At 34.3% G+C, this 19128-nt stretch overlaps 2 protein-coding genes across 3 annotated transcripts; both read left to right on the top strand.

The window, feature by feature from the left end:
* The first annotated feature begins 646 nt into the window (after positions 1 to 646).
* SPON2 (spondin 2) lies at positions 647 to 12808 on the top strand. 2 transcript variants are annotated; one of them, XR_012633470.1, is made up of 7 exons: positions 686 to 816; positions 1618 to 1843; positions 2186 to 2409; positions 2674 to 2865; positions 3918 to 4092; positions 6271 to 6542; positions 12705 to 12808. XR_012633470.1 is itself a non-coding variant. In XM_074903723.1 (6 exons), exons 2-6 carry the CDS (start codon positions 1621 to 1623, stop codon positions 6447 to 6449), a joined length of 993 nt encoding a protein of 330 aa, XP_074759824.1. In that variant the 5' UTR covers positions 647 to 816; positions 1618 to 1620; the 3' UTR covers positions 6450 to 7309. The 2 variants fall into 2 exon arrangements, 1 of the variants encoding a protein (XP_074759824.1); XM_074903723.1 differs by lacking the exon at positions 12705 to 12808 and having other exon boundaries at positions 647 to 816; positions 6271 to 7309.
* Positions 12726 to 17985, top strand: LOC141959565 (transmembrane emp24 domain-containing protein 11-like). The gene is made up of 5 exons (XM_074903724.1): positions 12726 to 12952; positions 13862 to 13962; positions 14705 to 14830; positions 16851 to 16997; positions 17836 to 17985. Exons 1-5 carry the CDS (start codon positions 12823 to 12825, stop codon positions 17983 to 17985), a joined length of 654 nt encoding a protein of 217 aa, XP_074759825.1. The 5' UTR covers positions 12726 to 12822.
* Positions 17986 to 19128: the final 1143 nt, after the last annotated feature.

The raw sequence follows: 19128 nt of genomic DNA, 5'->3' as shown, positions 1-19128 counted from the left end.
CGTACTGTGCTACAGAGGATTCACGATTTAACTGTAATAATAAGATTTTTATTTGGGGTTTTTCCTCTGAAGACAGCTAAGAAAAATCTCAGAGCTTTCCAAAACCACTCTTTCCAAAGAAACCACAATGTTACAGAGCCCTTTCATCATCCAGCATACGGTACTGTAGAACACAAAAATATACACTGTACTACTTTAAATTAATTCATATTTGCAGGAGACACAGTCTGTGTGAGTATGTGCAATTATGAAATGTAACTTTTTTTTCCTCCTGACTTTTTTAGCTGCCTCACCCTTTTTATTTGAACACATACATATGGTGTGTGAGAGTGAGCAAGCTCTCTGTAAATGTTTGGAAGGAGCATCTGTCAGACAATAAAACTTACAAGAAAACATGCTTCTCATTTAAAGTGTATTCACTAGAACTATTTCAGTGTTGGAATCAGTTCATTTGTATAGCTTGGAGGCATTAATAAGAGCAGAGAGCTGTAAAGGCACCAGAAAACTCGAACTGTTACTAAGAATCCAAGGTATTTTTTAAAAGCATTTTGTCTATTCGGCATCGCAGTCTTCTGATAGGAACCTGAATCAGTTGACAGACAGGAAACCTCTGATAGTCCATCCAAAAGATTGAAAACAAGAAGATGGCATGATTTTGCAAACCTGGAAAGTCTAAAGATTACAATAATTGTTGGACCAAAGGGACCCTCTTCAGGCATAAATAGCAAGACTCCTACTGTCTTCTCTTGCAGACCAACTCAGCTGCCAGCAAAAGCAGGTGCTCTCCCCCTACCAGTGCTCCAGAGGAAATATTTAGTGAGTATTCACAGCTCTTTTTACAGATTAATATATTACTAGTGTTTTAGTTATATTTGTATAGTTTTCTCAAAGGACAAAAGCATTTAAAAATAAGTTTTTAAGGCTGTTATTTTAAACAATTGCTGGAGTTCAACAGTCTGATGCAATTACCATATTAATTTGAAAACAAAATTTGCAAAACCTATGACAGCAACTTTTAAAAAATATTGGTTTTTAACAACTATGTAGCTTAAACAATCTGAAGTAATTACAATGTATTTTTTAATGCACAAGTTATGACAGCAAAGTAATTTATATAAATATGAAATATATTTGACTTTAAATGTTATGCCATAAAACAGCCTTTGTAGAATACAAATTTAAAATAAATCATTTCTTTTGGCAAACTAACCTGCAATTTAATCTTTAGAAGAATAAATATACCACTAATGTTTTCCACAGAAACAGTTGCTACTCTAATTAATTCAAGATGTGACTCTAATAAGATTTCAAAAGAAAATTAGAAACAGATTCTTCTCAGAGGTAGTACTATGGATAAGGTTAAGTTTTATTTTCATTAGAAACACTTGTCCCAGGTAGAGTTACAGATTTGTAGTATATAGCATGGAAATATCAAATCTGAAAGCATTATAATAATGTTTTTAGAAGCATAACAATTTTTAGTGTTTCAGATGTATGCTTTCTTTTTGGTTATAACTTATGGTTATGTACGTTACATTTTATTAGGTAACTGTTATTTGATTTTGAGTTTAGGGTGACTAATATGGCTAACATACTTTTTTTCTTTTTGTGTGGAAGGGAATGGAAAACCTGATGTTTGTCTACTGCTCCTGTAAAGTTATCTGGACCTTACTTATAACAATACTAGGTTATGCCAGCAGCCTGCCTGTGGGGGATGATTCTATTTGCACAGCAGAAGAACTTGCTAAGTACAGCATAATCTTCACAGGGAAATGGAGTCAGACTGCTTTCCCCAAACAGTATCCACTTTATAGGCCCCCAGCACAGTGGTCATCAATGCTAGGTAAGTGAAGTATGTACAGTTTTAAAAACAGAGATCTCTTGATCTTTTTTTTCTTCTTAATAGTCAATTTTAGGATAATTAACGAAAAAGGAAAAAAAAATAGCCAAAGTTATTAAGTATGAAATGCAGAAATGGAAGTATCCACAATGCTTTCAAAAATCTACAACTGTTTTCAATTGGCTTCTGTTTTCAATTGGCTGCAGCTGAAACAAACAGTGATAAGCCAAATGTTTTAGTGTTCACTCATTTTTATACACATTTTTTTAACCTCAGAAATAAATTGAAGAAATAGGGACAATCTAAACCAGACTTTTATGTCATGCCATGTATTCACTCAAATAGGTGTTACTCATAGTTCTGACTACAGCATGTGGAAAAAAAATGAATATGCCAGCAATGGTGTACGTGATTTTGCTGAAAAGGGTGAAGCATGGGTATTAATGAAAGAAATAGAAGAAGCTGGAGAGAAAATTCAGAGTGTACATGGAATCTTCTCTGCTCCTGCCATTTCCAGTGGTATAGGACAAACTTCCACTGAATTAGAAGTGCATTCAAGACATCCCTTAGTAAGTAAATGTACATATTTTAAAAGTTTATTTTATGTCACTAGCACCCAAAATTAAATATTTGAGTTCTCACTTGTAGGAACAATATAATGCAAAGAGTTACTAAAAAGCATGTCACATTGCAGGGAGCACTGTACAGGTTCTATAAAGTAGAAGAGCATAATGACATTTCTTTCAAAGATTTTAAGTTAAAATTACTATAAGGAGGACTGAAGCTTTTCAAAACAAGTGATACAATCCTCATGGATCTTTTTGTTTCATTAGGTTTCATTTGTTGTACGAATTGTTCCAAGCCCTGACTGGTTTGTGGGTATTGACAGCCTCAATCTCTGTGAAGGAGACCACTGGATGGAGGAAGTATCAGTAGATCTATTTCCGTATGATGCTGGAACTGACAGTGGTTTCACATTTTCTTCCCCAAACTTTGCCACTATTCCACAGGACACAGTTACAGAGGTAGGTGTATATACATAGTTTAGCACTTTGTGCCTGTATGTTTTGAGTCCTTTAAAAGATAATTATCCTATGACTACACTATAGACTCTTGTGAAACTGATTTCAGTTACCTGAGAGTGCTGATGCTCTCTAAATATGGATTTATTACATAGGTGATAACCCTACTGCTTTTGTTTATTTTCTATATCTTCCAAATTTATTAGATATATATAGATGGTTCATGAAAATTTGGCTCTACATTTAAACTATTTTCTGTAAAAGTTGACTATTTTTAGATGATTTTTAACAATTCTTTGAACACTAGGAAAATTAAAATATTCACAGAAGTCCTGGCATTACTAAATACATATCTGAACAGGAAAATTCTTAGTAGTGAATACAGATGTAGGGAGGATTTTTCAGTTAAAAGCATTGCTGAAACCTGAAGCTGTTACCTCTGAGGGAAAAGAGCTAAGGGAAAGCAGAGGAGAACTTCATGGCTACTATGGTGACCCCACTTCCAGTTTCTTTTGCTCACTTGATACTCTATATGCCTCATACTTTGCTTTTGAAATTTAAAGGTGGTGGGGAACAGAGGACTATGTCTCAAATGTTTTGAATACTATAAGAATTCACTTAATCCTTTCTTTAATGTCAGATTTTCTAGAGCCAAGGAACAGAGAAGCTGGAAAACAATGTATTTGGCCTCCAGTATCCATATGACAGTTGCTATAGTATACATAATATTATTACTTAATACTCTTGTATTCTTCCTTGTAATAACATCCACTTCTTTCCATCAAACCATTCCATACATTATTGTGTTTTCAGTACCTCCCAGCACAGTCTTCTATCCAAAGGTTGGCACAATTCATTGTGCCCAGTCTCAAAATATTATGCATAAAAATTCTGGGATTACCAGCAGTAGTTGTGTGAACTGAGGTTCATAGAAACTGGTTACATGCATTTTACTTGCCAAAAAGGTATTAGCATGATTGTGTAAACATGATTTTACAGTTATCTTCTTACTAATATGATGTAGTTTCTTTAAGGTTCCCCTTTTTATTTCACAGATCACTTGTTCCTCTCCAAGTCACCCAGCAAACTCATTTTATTATCCCAAACTCAAAATTTTGCCACCTATTGCTCAAGTGACAATGGTGAAAATAAAGAAAAACCAGCTGGGTCTTCCTGCACCCTATCTTAATCTTCCGGCTAAAAGCAATGAAATAATAGACACTGTCTCAGGTAAGTGATTAGTACTTCGATACGCTCAATTCTGTTATTTCCATTCACTCAGAAAATATGTGGAAATCTGGCAGGTGATGTGGATGAAATAGGTGATTAGACAGAATATTCTCCTATCTACATAGAAATAGCTTCCAGACTCACACATGGGAAATAAAACAAGTCAGTGGACATAAAAAAGAATCCCTGAAAGAATAAGGAAGGGATTGCCTGTTTGAGCTATGGTTCAAAAATTCGGGTGATACTCACAGTAAGGGCTACTCAAGCCTTAGTATCAGCATAATCCATGAAGATTATGAGAAATAAATAATACTTGTTCAGAATAGCGTTCCCAGATTCTTTGTAAGTTAAGTATTCTTTGTAAGATAAGTATTTATCCTTAAGTTTTTACGTAATGATGATGGAGCAAAAGAACTATTGTGGGTCTCTTTCTGGGTCAGAGGGCTTGATAGTTATGTGCAGTAAGAACTAATATAATCAATTGATTTGGACATATTTGTGATAGAAACATACATCCTGACAACAAAAATAATGTTCTCTCTCATTTTTACTTTCTTAATTATATTATCTAATAACGTTACTTAGGTAGGAGTACATGCAAACTACTCACTCAAGTCAGACTTAAGGGTAATTTTCAAATCTCAAATTAACAAATACATAATTAACATAATATTTGCTCTAAGGGAAAGATAGTTGGACAGTGTCCACTGAGATGTTCTCTTTACACTTTTCTAGTGGATTTTTACAAAGTGTAAGAGGGAGGGCTAAGAATAAGAAGACTGACATCCTAAATACTATTTGAGAGACAGCAATAGGCTAAATGCCCAATTTATTCCTATAAGAGATCCTATGTTCCATGAACTTCTCCAGAATGTCTGAAGATTGTGTGCCTCTAGCTCTGTGCTGGTCACCTCACAATCACTAAAATAAAGCTCATTCCCTACACAGCTAATAATGCACGATTTATAATTTATTTCTCTATCAACAAGACATATTCAGTCAGTGCAACATCTCATTTTCAGTCATATTCCTTTCCCACAACATTTGAAAGGAACATTTGTCCCTCTTTAGGATATATATTTAAAACAATGCATTTAAAGTATGGTATTTCAAAAACCATTTTTTCATATATCCCCTCTTTATTGTATATTAACAGTAAATAAGTCCATTGAAAAACATATTCCAGAATCAAAAGGATAGGTTTAATTACAAGAGATCAAACTGTGTCCCTCATTCACTCTAGAAACATGGGAGTGAATGATCAAAACAGAAGTGGTGAGTTCCACTGTAATATCAGAAATTTATACCAGCGGTCACACACTTAATACAGCGTTTAAAGCTGGTTTTGTGCACACCTATTTTACCCACAAATGCTGTAATACACAGTTGTGAGACAATTTCCTGGGACAAGCAATATCTTTATTTAACCTGCTAAGGAATAGAGATATTTTATAAAGATATTTTCAGTGGAAGTATACATTATGAAAAGTACTTGAGTTTCTGACTTCTTTTCTTGCACTAAATTAAAACTATAATGAAAACCCTTTTAGTATTAAAAAGCTTCTAGTGGCAGAATATCATTATTGGCAAGGGGAACTATAGTGTACATACCAAACAAGAGCAGGATGATTTAATGATAAAAGAATGGGACTTTTCTTTATTTCTGAAGCAAATTAGAACAAAAGTTAGATGGGATTTGATATGAGCAGCTATAGAAACAGGATCTATCTGCAGTGAAATATAAATATACCTAAATAAACCAGAGAAAACCTTGAATCCTGGTCTTTTTACTAATGAAAGGCAAATGAGATATAAAATTGATAGTAAATGTTTTGTAACACAATCTCTTGAAAGGAATTCTTTTAAGCATAGTTTTCTTTGATATGAGTTCTGTATTTTCAATTCAACAGATAATATGCTGCACTAGTGATATAATACTTCAGACAGTCTCTAGACTGCAGTAGTAATAATAATAATAATACCACCAGTGTCGATGAGTTTAGGAGCTGAAAACAGACATTTTTATTTATGAGGCAACATATGGATTTTATTAATATCACGTGTATTTTTTATAAGAAAGGGTACTATTTGATCACTAGTCCTTAATGCTTTGCCAACTATGTATTTGCCTTAAGCAGAAATTTATGTAAAGTTACCTTTTTATTGTGTCTATTGCAGAAACACCACTGGACTGTGAGGTTTCACAATGGTCTTCCTGGGGTCTTTGTAGAGGTATTTGCAGAAAAACAGGGACCAAGATCAGAACTCGTTTTGTACTTCTTCAGCCTGCCAATAATGGAATGCCTTGTCCAAATCTGGATGAAGAAACAGGATGTGAACCAGAGAATTGTGTCTGAAATAAAGAAAATAGAATAATTTAGATAATTTAAAAGTAGGATTAGTTTAACTAAATCTAAACTACATGTCAGTCAATTTTCCTTATAATTCAGGTATGCTGCACTATTTTGCCTAAAAGGTATTAGACTGGTTTTAAAAGTTGTTGTTTAATATCAAGATTTTGGGGGGTTAAATTCCTAAGGTTTAGTATGACAACAGTACTTGATCATTTACAGACCAGAAAACTCCAAATAAATCCTTGCTATAAATATACTGTAAATTCTTGGAGTACCCTCTAGTGGCAGAAAAGAAGACATTTGAAAAGTTTGCACTGCACACGTGTAAAAATCTTTCAGTCACAAAATCTAAACTAATAACATTATTAGATACTGTAATTTGTTGATCTACAGCTATTTATACCTGGAAATTAATTTTTTCTCTAAATTATGTTTTTATAATTTATTGGCATTTTTGTCGTCTTTCTAAAGATGTTTAACATGCATTTCTTTAAAAACTACTCACATAAATCAGAGTGACCAGATATTTGCAGTGTGGTTAAGACAATAGTATAAATGAGTAAACTTGTCTTGAGACTTATGAATAGATGAAAATTCTTCTTTTTTTCTCAAAAGTGGGAAGAACATCTGTCATGAGGACACTCGGCCAACAAAATTACTAGAAAAACATCAGAAGTGTGGATACAAGTAGAATACTTCTGAATTTAATTAAAAGCGTTTGCTGAGATTTAAAACCTGACTGGCAGTTAGCTGGTGTGTGTCCCTCATGAGAGAACTATCTCGAAGTTAACACTGTTGATCATAACATAAATTATATCATTGTCTTTATATATGCAGTAAATGTGTCTGTTTCTTTAAATGTCTTTGCTGCTATTTGTGTCATCCTGATCATTTTATAGAGAAAATTTACTAATGTTTCAATATAATCTAAAATTGAGGTATACACAGATATAAAAAACCCACAGTATATCAGAAACTGGTCCTGACTGCAAGTTTTATCGGTCAAATAACCATTATAAAGCAAAAGTAACATATGGCTTATAAAGTGTAGTGGCTACTAACTAGGAAAAGAATTTTGGAACAACACTGTTCAACAGAATATGTTTACAGTCTGCCTACAAAATTTTTACAGTGCACTGCAATTTTATAAATATACAGCATAGATATTGAACAGGAGAGTTGATCTGAATAAAATAGGTTCTTTCTGAAATATGCCAAATATCAGAAAATTTATTATGTACTTAAAGGAGCACACTGCACTCTCTGTAGGGCTGAAACATTTAAAGAGTTCTCTGTATTTTTTTTCCAGCAGATAAATCTTGCAAAGACCCAAAGAAATGTGAAACTTTATCAGACTAGACTAAGTTGGTCCTGCAAATGCTGATAAATGCAGTTGTTAGATCTAAGTACAGGAATTTCTACATCTTATACAGATTCCCACTGTTGCCTGTTTTTTAAAATTGTTTCACTTTTTTTATTATACCTTTTTTTTTTTTTTTTTTCCCCAGGTTCCCCTGTTTCCCTTCTATAATTGAAATTATTACACTATCATTTTCATATTTTGTGTTTAGTTAATTTCCCCACCTTTTCAATTTTTTTTCTTATTTTTATATTAATTTTGACCCATTCTATGTTTTGTTTTCTTTTAAACTTATTTGCTATATACACAGTTATCATCATCTCAGAAAACATAAGCATATATTGAATATATATTTAAATATTCTCTGAGGATGGGAATAATTTCAAATTGATTAATCCATAAGTGATACATTAAACTCAATAAAGGCCTTAGACAGAAATCAGGTGCAAGTCTAAATTATGACTTAGGGAAAACAAACCCACAAGCCACGAGATATCCTTGGAGAAACATTCCTGGAGTTCTCTAAACACTAGTATTGTTTCTTCACATGTCCAGATCAACTAAAGGGCTAGGTCCATGTATAACTGTATACATGACCCGGATCTAGGATTTCCGTTCTACAAGATATGATTTGATAGTGGAGCAGTTCCAGTGTTTACTCAGAGTCCTGAAAGCAAAAGTTTCCCAAATGACAGTGTGGGAGAAGGGATTGAGAGGAGGGGGTGGAGTAGAAACGGAAGTGAATATGTAAAAGGCCAACACACTTCAGGAAACTCCAGTTAGTGATAAATAACTTACCTATTTTAGGTTTGCATAGATTAATATTTACTGGAGGTTCCTTCAGGCAGAAGTTTCCTACCCATTCAGCTACATAGATGTTTTGGGTTTTTTTTAAGCACTGACTTCAGGAGACTCTTGTAAATACGCCATTCTAGAAGGATGCCCCTGTGGCTGCGTAATGTTTGGCTGTACATATAGTTCCAGGTGTTTACTTTGCAAACACCAGGAATGGAGACATTTCTTGGCAAGACTGTGGATACAGTGAGTTCTAGTGAAGCACATTCTAATGATGGAGTACACTTCTCATCTCTATTAAACTGATTAGTGAGGCACCTGTTCCCTATGTGGATATGGCTAGGCCTTTGTAGATTTTAGTTTCAACACAGGCTTGGATTTTTCCTAAAAATTTTGGGACAGTGAAGAAACACAGAGAAGCTCTCCCTTCCTTTTCCCTTACATCCAGTGTTACAGATGGCTGGCAGCCAAGGTACTGTGGTCCTAAATACATGAGATTTAGGGAAGGAAATAGGTAAATTAATTTCTGGGTTAAACTAATCTCAGAAAACACTTTGAGAGGAAACTTGAAATGGTTTCATAAAGACAATTTTTTTAGTAAGAATGTTTTGTAGGAAGAATCAGCTTTAATGCCTTGGCAGATATTCTTGCAGAATGGAAGACATGGTTAAAGGTAGACGTAGCAATGAAAAAGTCACCACAGACTTGAACTGTGGTCCCACATAAATCATGAACACCAAATTCAATTCCTATAGTAGAACAGGGTACCTCAATACTGAGAACAACTTGTTCAGTACCTTATGGAATTTCAGGACAGTGAGTGGTGAACACATGAAAGCTCTTTGTCTCCTGGTAGGCAGGAATGCCAGATGAAGCTGTATATGAATTTATGCTTTTCTATGGACTGTGGCTTCTCTGCAGACATCCAGTACAGCATCTTAGTAGTTAATGACTAGACAAAACCCAGGGTACTTTTGTAGATAAGCCAAGACACAGGAAGGACTGATGTGTTTTATGAACTGAACTGAACTGAAAAGCTCTGCCTGGTACCATGGCATAAATGTCGGCTGTGTGAGCCTTAGTTGGACTAAAGGAGAGGGCAGACATTTTGTACTACCAAATACTCCAAAAGGACTGGGATGGATGCCGATGGTGTGTGTGTGAAAAAAACTTACTAATTGCAGTTTGAGGCCCTGTTCCATATGTTTGACTAAATATATTTTCCCACAACTGAGAAGATGTATCAGAGGGCCAACTGTGTAAGTGGGCCAACTCTAACTATCCAAATCTCATCCACCAAGCCTGATATGAAATATTACAGGCAGTTGTCAAAATGGCACAGGATCTGCTGTTAAAGATAATTTTTGGGGAAGGACAGTCTTGGATTAATTGAAAAATAGTTCTAAAACCCCAGCCATGCTAAGTTAAGCATGGTCATGGGAGCTAATGTGTGTTTAACTTCTAGAAGAGGAAGGAAAGTGTATGGCAGCCTTTCTGATCACTGTATGAGCACTGACCTCAGCAGGACCTAACTGGAATGTGAACAAAGGATCTGAGACTAACTGATAGTATTGAAGGCAAAAAAGTCCATTTCATGATAGTCCCAGGTATTTGAAGTACATTGAGAACATCTGATTTGTCATGAATGATCCAACATAATAAAGTAACTAAGATTATTCCATGACAATATTTAACGTGCTCAGAAAATAAATATAACACTTGATACAGCAATTCTGAAGTCAGCTGAATCCTGTTTAATGGAATGTAGTATGCAGAAGTTGTGTTCATGATAATTTACAGGTACTGTGAATGCCTGAGACAAAAATAGCTCTCAATATGCTACATGACAACCTGATCACCTGGAGGCTGACTTATTTTTGTTTGAAGTCCAGCAGCCCTACTATATTAGCATTTGTTAGTCAAAAGTACAGAAGTAATGTGTCTGTCCCAACTGGTCTGGGCAGAGTGAAGGATAGGGTGGTGTCCCCTTGTACATCTTGTGTTATACCACTGGAACACAGAATTTTGGAAACCTCAGCTAGTCAATGAAAAGCTAAAAGGATGATTGCTTAAGTAGCTCACCATCTGCAGACAAACCTAATACTTCTTGCAGGTAGAGTATGGCATGAGAATTTATGCAGGTGCATGTCAGGCAAGATCTCCCTGTGGTGGAGGGGTAAGAGTCCAATTATATGATGAGATTCTGTATACTCTGAAATTATTTCTGATGGATAAATGCTACAGTAGTAACAGAGCTCTAATATCACCCTTGAGACTCCTAAGAATTCAATGTCCATGGGATGCAATTTTTATTCCTCTATAGTTAACCATATGAAGGCAAAAAATAAGAAGTAATATTCAAGGAATCAAGTTTTCTCATCTGACAACCTCTTTATCAGCATAGGAATGCTGTACTTTGATGGGCTGAACTAATATTTGTGCTAGAGTGTGAAGATACTTCATACTGTGAACGGATTGAACCAGTGATGGTTGTAAGCCTGTGCCAGGTTAGACAAAGACATTTTTATACTGAGACAACCTCACAGATAACAAGTGCAGTGAGGGGCAATAAACATGAATCAGTCCTTCTTTTACAGATGTGAAATAATCCAGTAAGAGTTACCATCCAAAATTTTAGGGTTTTAGGTTACAGATATTGAAGATGAGCTGCTGTCCACCCTTCTTCCTTGACACTAGGAAAATACATGTTCTTGTGCTATGATGGAGCCAGTTCTATGGCTATGAGCATTAGCAGAATGCATCACCTGACAAAGCAAGCAGATTCTCAGAAGGGCGGCTCAGAAATGGGTAGGAAGACCAAAACAACTTTATTTACTAGTATAGGTGTAACTAAATAACAGTAAATGCAAATGGGACATTTTATGAGGTAATTGAAAGAAAAAATCAGAGGACATGGTGAACAATATGACAAAAGGGCTAGTCATGGTCGTTTGGTGTGTGCACAGTGCTGAGGATGCAGTTAATGCAGCTAGGCATCTCACAGCTATATAAAAACAAAACAATAAAATAAAATTCAACTTCCACCTTTTCAAGCAAAATAAATAAATAAAATAATTTTCAAGCAAAATTCCAGCAAGGAAATGGTGTTTTCCTTGTCTAGAGCACTGCGTATCACATATATGGCATGTGTGGGTGCAGCTTATACCCCATACCCTGAAGTCAAGATGATAGAACTCTGAACTGAGAGGTTCATCAAAGACACATTCAAGGACATCACTGAACAATTTCCTCTGAAAATGCCAGGTGCTGCTGAGGAACATGGCAGGGTTGGAGAGAGTCAGTGATCAAATTACAGAGCCTTCAACAGGAGTGTAGCGAGCTTATGAAGGGGAAAATGAGCTCAAAGATGGGTCCTCCCTACTGGTGACAGGACAAGGAACACCAGAGTGGTAAATGAGTCCATCAACATATACGTTGATTTATAGTAGTACAAAGGGTAAAAATAAAAACCTCAATCATTGTTTGATTTACTCTATAATGTTCTTTAGAGAATTTATTAGGCAGTATCTAAGAAAAAGTTATTCCTTTGTAGAAAAGTCTTATTCAGAAAGTGTGGATTTTGTAGTTTGTGGTTTTTTTGTTTTGTTTTTGTTTTTGTTTCTTCCCTTGCAGTATCATATTCATTAGTGTTTTAGACACTTTTATTGTTCAAGTTCTTTTGACTTTCTTCTTCAGAATTCTTTCAGTCCACAGTCTCTGTGGGTTTTGTACAGGTATATACAGATGTCCAATGATTTATGTTGGAAATGACAAGATTTCTTAATAAAAGAGTGAAGCTCTGGAATAATCATCCAGAAAAAATGGAAAATATAAATTAACAAATTCATTTAAGCTGAAAATTGAGCAGTTTATGGAGAGATAGCCATGTGGTTGCTTACAGTAAGTAATCTAGGGAATTGATCTCAAGTACCTGAGAGATTCTTTCCAGTTTCATGTTCTTCTATGTGTATAAAATAAAATTTTAATCTCGATGCTGAGAAAGAAGAAAGATTTTACAAGTTATCTTTTTTATGTTATCTCATTCTGCAGAACATACTGTAGTTATTTATAAATGTGTAACCACCAGCTGCTTTTTCTCACAGGTTTTTTTCCTCTCGCAAAAATACACTGATAAGCAGCAAACAAGGAACAACCACAGGACTACATACATTTGTAAACAGTTATCTTCAAAAGCCGTACAACTGGGATACGTAAAAAACCATGAAAATCCAATTAATAGGATTTCTCATGAACTTTTGGATTTCTTTTTCACTTGCTTTGTATTTTCACAGTGGAGAAAGAGAAGAGAAATGTATAATTGAAGATGTTCCCAGAGACACGTTGGTAATTGGTAGGTACCTCTCAATGCTATATGATGCAATAGTAAAGATGGCTTCTAACAGAAATAATAATAAAGATGGCTTGTAGCAGAAAAATCTGATTAATGAAATATGGTAAAACTATAGTGATAAGAAAGAGGGCATAGTGAAAATAACTCCCTGCAATAGGGTCTAGTCAGAATGTCCTCACACATTGTGTGTATCCATCACACAAAGAAATGCAGGCTTCCAGAGTCCTTGACTGACTAAACAAAGAAAAAGAATATCTTCTAATTCTACAGCAGTGGAATTGCTGCTTCAATGTGTAATTCTGGATATTCTCACTGATTTACTCATTCTTACCAGAATTTCTGTAACATGGTTTTTCCCATATAAATGGGACAGTTACTTTTTTGATTAATGCTGGTCTGGAAAGAAACAATTCAAGATGTGCTAAAGTTTTGCTTCACCTGGGATATCACAAGAACGTTAAATTCATCTGCAAGACTGTAAATGTAAATGTAAGACTGAAAGGAGATAGCAAAAAATAATAAATAATAATATTTTTAATAAATAATGTGATAAATATGAAAGACAATCCTAAAAATGTAATTTGAATACAGCACAAATATGCTTTTGGAGGTCTCAGCATGCTTTCTGTATGCTAATCTTGCCAGAGCATTAGGAGTAATCAGAAAGTACTACTACTTGTTAATCAACCATTTTTGTAGCATTCTAGAACATTTTTTAGTGTATAAAGAATTTATTGCATTTCACGGTTATAAAGTGCCCCCTGAGCAATTTTAATCATAAGCACATGAAATACATATATTGTTTTACAGCTTATCATTTATCTTTACATTTTTGCTCCAAAAGCAATAAAGATGTTTAATATTAAGCTATGTTTTATTTAACAGATTTTTATCTATGTTTTTATTCAGGGAATTACAAAGTACAACGCTGGGATATACATAAACAAGACTTTCTTGAATCTGCTCCTGGTTTGGGAATGTTTGTGACTGTCACAACTCCTTCTGCTGAGGTAAATATGCTTTACAAATATTTTTATAGGATTTATGAGTTGACTTTTGGCACTAGCAGGCAGCACTATCTGAAAATAATTGACACTTTTTGGGAAAAAGTAAATCTACAGTCTATTAGCTAGTTCATTATTTTGATGCTGAAAAGTATAAGCACCTGTGATTTCTATCAAAGTAAATAGAAATTACAATGTTTGAAAATGATGTATGTGGACAATTTTTGTATTACTACTGGATTTGGGAAACTGTCAGTAAGAATAGTAAATGACAACTGAGAAAACAGGTTAGATTTTTAAAAAATGAAAATTCATTAATGAAGTAAAATGGTACAGAATGTACTTGAGCAGCAGAAAGGAAGATGGATGATAAATTAAACTGCAAAAGTCAAAATTACCATGAGGCTGCATACAGTCATCATGCATAGCAACTGCCTCAGGAAAAGTCCTGAGCTTTTTCAGCAACAGACAATTTATTTCTGTGCCTAGACAAGGGCTTAATTTTTAGACTTTAAATGCTTTAGAGAGCATTGACTTTTGCACATTGCAGAAATCTATAACATCTTAATGTTCATTGTGAGCTAAAATTGTTTATTCTTCTCTAAATATATTCTGAAATCTAGACAAATTTAATGATGTCAGGAGGTTAACTGATTACTTTTTACATCCAATTCACAGTACTGTTTTTTGATAGTTTTATTGATATTTATAATGTACATATACCAAATACATAATATCTCAATTACAGGTACTATTGTCAAAACTGTATGGGCCACAAGGAACATTTTCTTTTACATCCTATCTATCTGGGGAGCATATTATCTGTTTACAGTCTAACTCCACAAGATTTGTGGCATTTTCAGGAAGTAAACTGGTAGGTGTATTTCTTAAATATTCTTTGTTGTAATAGTATTAATTGTTTACAAACTGCAGAGATTACAAATTGGGTTAGAAGTTAATCTAACTTCTAGCAGATAATTCAACATTTTCTAGTGATTAAAGAAGACAAACCTAGAATTTTGATGATGAGATAAAAAGACTGTTCTGGTATTTAAGAAGTTAAGGTTAAAGAGGCAAGACAAATAACTACAGAGTGATTCATTGTACAGTGCTTTGAACGTGAAAGATTCTGATCAATAAGAACAACTGTTTCAAAAAGATAGATATGTAAGATTGACTAACACAAGCACTTATCATAAAGACATTCCATGTCTTCAGTAGGTTAAATTGAATTCAGAAGGAAAATTTAATATTTTAATTTTTGAAAGATATTCAAATAAATATTAGCATACTTGATAATGTCTACTAAAGCTGGCCTTAATGCAGATTTTGAAAAAAAAATGAAGAAGCCATCAGAGGTGATATCATGTTTCTAATCCATTTCAGCAGATAATTTCATAAACAGTATTGAAAATTTTATCTATATGCATCTTCTTAAAAGATAGTTGAACAGGTGAGAATTACTCACTTGATTTTTTTTTTTTTTTTCCAGTTGACTGCAAAAGAGATAACTAGCTAGATATAAACATTTAGTAAATGTGTTGTGTGGTAGGCCAAATTTCATCCTAGATGTATGATTTTGGAATATGTAGGTGACACAGAAGCAAGAAGAGTTAAGAGTACTGAAATGGGACTATTACACTGGAATAAGTAGGTGTTTTTATGGACTGATTTATGGAAATGAGTGGAAATACGCATTGCAAAAGCACTTAGGACATAACAATAAAAAAATCAGTGGAGCTTATTAACTAGAGAGGTTATGGGGGATGAAGCATTGGTTGGTCATAGTTAACTACATACCATGAATGTGATTCTGAGGATAGACCAGGAGATTTTTATCTGGTATAGATGGAGCTGTATTAATATAATTTTCCATGATGCATGCACCATGTACAGTTCTGGTCATGCTATTTAATAGCACAAATATGAAACAGGGTGGTTTGTCTGTCGTAGGAACCCAGACGTAAAAAGGGAAAATATTGTTCTTTGTATCTGCAGGAATAAAGATCACGAAAGGGAAAACATTCTTTAGCTAAGTTAAATCTTTAAGTGGTCTTCAAGAACCAAATGCACTGGTGGCTATCTGAACTGCTTCGTAACAAAGTTAACTAAATTAATGGACAAAGGCTACTATAAGGTTCTGAGATAGATTTCCAGATGCTCAGTTAGCTAACTCCAAGAGAGCTGAAAGAAGATGTGTTTTTCATTTATGGATGATGTCTGAGTAGACCAAACTTCTGTCGTTGCAATATCAAGGATTTTTGCAGATTATCTGACTTCCAGTTGAACTTTCTCATATTAGTTTAGGAAAGTTTTTAATTCATGCTAAACTAAGTTGCAAGTTGCATTCTTCTCTTTTCTTTCTATGGGTCTATTGCTTTGCAGGTTTGGGGCATTTTTGCTATAGATCATACAATAGTTTATAGGATATTAGGAGGTATATCATACTAGATAAACCATGTGTGGAGAAAGAAAAAAGATACCTTACGAACGGTTCTGCTTTACACCTGATAAACTGCAAAAAATGATTCAGCTGGTCTCCTTCCAGTCTTAATTCCCGTTAGCAGAGAAAACCCAGAAGTGCATCTATAAAAAGCTTCCTGCAGTACTACTGTAGAATGTGATTTCTGCAATATTGGGATGGAATGTGAAATACAATGAGCAGTCCTAATGGTGCTTATTCTTTTAACTAGTTTGGACAAAGAAAGTATTTTCATGGTGGCTGAATCAATGCTATCATAAAATAATGACTTAACAGTAGTGAAGATTTTAAATTTGTATAATTAATTGTAATGAGCTTAAAGGGAAATATCCACTTTTTTTTTTCCCCCCCCCCCGAAGGAATTTTGAAAACACAGAAGACACAGTAATGAGAATATTTTTTCTATTTGCAGCGTATCCATTTGGACATTAGAGTTGGAGAACATTTTTTGGATGAATCTGTTGTTCAAGCCAAAGACAAAGTGAATGAAGTTAACTTTAGACTAGAAAATCTAATTGAGAAAATTCATCACATATCCAAAGAACAAAACTATGAAAGAGTATGTATGTTCCCTAATGGAAGTGTTAAAAATATTGTAAATAGGCTTATTAATTTATAAAGTGTTATGATGGTTATTATTTGATTGCAGTGTTATTTTTAACTAATTCATAAAAATCTATTGGTATTTAACCAAGATAGCCTACATTACCTTACAGAATATTTTTAAGCTGTAACATAAAAGCTAATTACTGCGAACTCGTGCTTATAGCAAAACGTGCTATTTTAAAGCAGGAATTTCCAAATATAGTTTTCCTGGTCTGAATCAGTAGCAGCAGCTGAGCAGGTAGCGAATACTGCTGCTGGTGATGTTGGCAGCTGTTGTTTCCATGCTGAACGGAGTGGGTAAGGAAATGACTGAGTGTATATCTGTGTATCTCCATGCAGTTAGAAATAAAGCCCTCCTTCAAGTGTATACCCATTGTTTTCCCTTCTCTACATATGCAGGAAGTTAGACTGTCTTTGAAATATATCAAGTAGTTCCCTAAAAAAATAAATTTGGCTGCAAAGAAGTTCTTGACTGTAATGTGAAAGTGACAGCAAACCTAAAAAGGGCTAAGCCTGTACTATTGGGACACGTTTAGCACATTGTATACTTTGTGAACAAGGGAAAGCTATGTTTGCTTATCCACTTCAGGATACAGTGTGTCTGCTTCTCAGTTTTGATTTGTAAAGATACTCACTTCATGGATAAGAACAAACTTTAGTTTTTAGCAACGTGAAAAAAGTGTTTGTTCGCTACTGCACAGAAGAGGGATTCCTGTCTAGTTACCTGGATAGCAGCATGAAACATACAGATGCCAAAAGGTAATAATTATGCTTTTCCTTTCTTTCTCTAGGAGCGTGAAGAAAAATTTCGAAATATGAGTGAAGAAACCAACAGCAATATTTTGTGGTGGGCTATTGTACAAACACTAATCCTCATATCCATTGGAGTCTGGCAAATCAAATCTCTCAGAGATTTCTTTATATCTAAAAAGCTTGTTTAAGCCTTATAAAATAAATGCACAGATTCAAAAATTGCACACTGTGTAACCACCTAACATCCAAAGAAACTTTACATCTATGAGAGAATTGGTTGTATATAAATCTCAAGCTTCTCTTATCTTCTACTCTGATTCTTACTCCAAGTCTGGTTTCTCTACCTATATCACAACCTCTGGCATTCCTTTACATTTTACTCCCTGAATCCCATCTTTTATGAAGCTTTTTTCTCTACAGATGTAAAGCTAAATCTAGAAGAAGGACTCAGTGACTAAGGCAAGGATTTAAGTTCAACTCAGCATTGTTAAATCTAAAGTAGAAATCTAAAAAAAGCTTCCTATTATTTTATCTACTTGCTTAGTAATCTTGTTTGGTACTACCATAAACAGTTTGGTGTTTCAGACTGACTAGGATTCAGATAGTAGGCAGATAAACCACTATATCCCCTGGGGTGTTTAATCTGGTGAGAGTCTTGAACTCAGCCTATATAACACCTAGCATTTCCTCAAATATAATTGCCACTATTTTCCTTTAAAATATTCAAAGCCTTAAGTGAATGTGAAGCTCACCCTTAAGAACATGATCAGTGGTTGCAGCAATCACCATGGAAGACAGAGACCCAGACAAACAATTTGGAATTGTACTTACTTTTTATTTCCAGATAAGCCATAAACATTAGGCTATAGAGTTGAGAGCAGACGTCTCCCACAGTTGTTTATGTAAATTATAGTCTTTATGAAGTATGCCAAAGTAAACCAAATCACTGGTTTCTTGGTAAACACTGGATTTGTGCCTACATATATATATATATATATATATATTATTTTAAATTATTCTTACACTAAATGTTTCAGTCTGTTTCTGTGTTGGAGAATTATTTTTATTTTAATTATTCAGCAACTCTAACTTCACTGTCTAAGGAATTTACCAGTTTTTGACTTAATCATGCATTTCGATTTCACTTATTGCAGCTTGGTTGAATATCTTCATGCCTTAATTTAGCTAGTTTATGTACAACTAACAGAGTTGCTACAGTATCATGCAATTATAAGTAAAAAGCAGTGGTTAAAAATTCAGATAACTGTCTTAACAAAGCAGCAGTAGTGTAAGGAGATGGAGGTGGTTTTAACATGACCCATCTCAGCACT

Source organism: Athene noctua, chromosome 4, assembly GCF_965140245.1.
Source record: "Athene noctua chromosome 4, bAthNoc1.hap1.1, whole genome shotgun sequence".
In the NCBI taxonomy this organism is placed as follows: Eukaryota; Metazoa; Chordata; class Aves; order Strigiformes; family Strigidae; genus Athene; species Athene noctua.
This window is presented reverse-complemented; position numbering and strand designations above follow the sequence as displayed.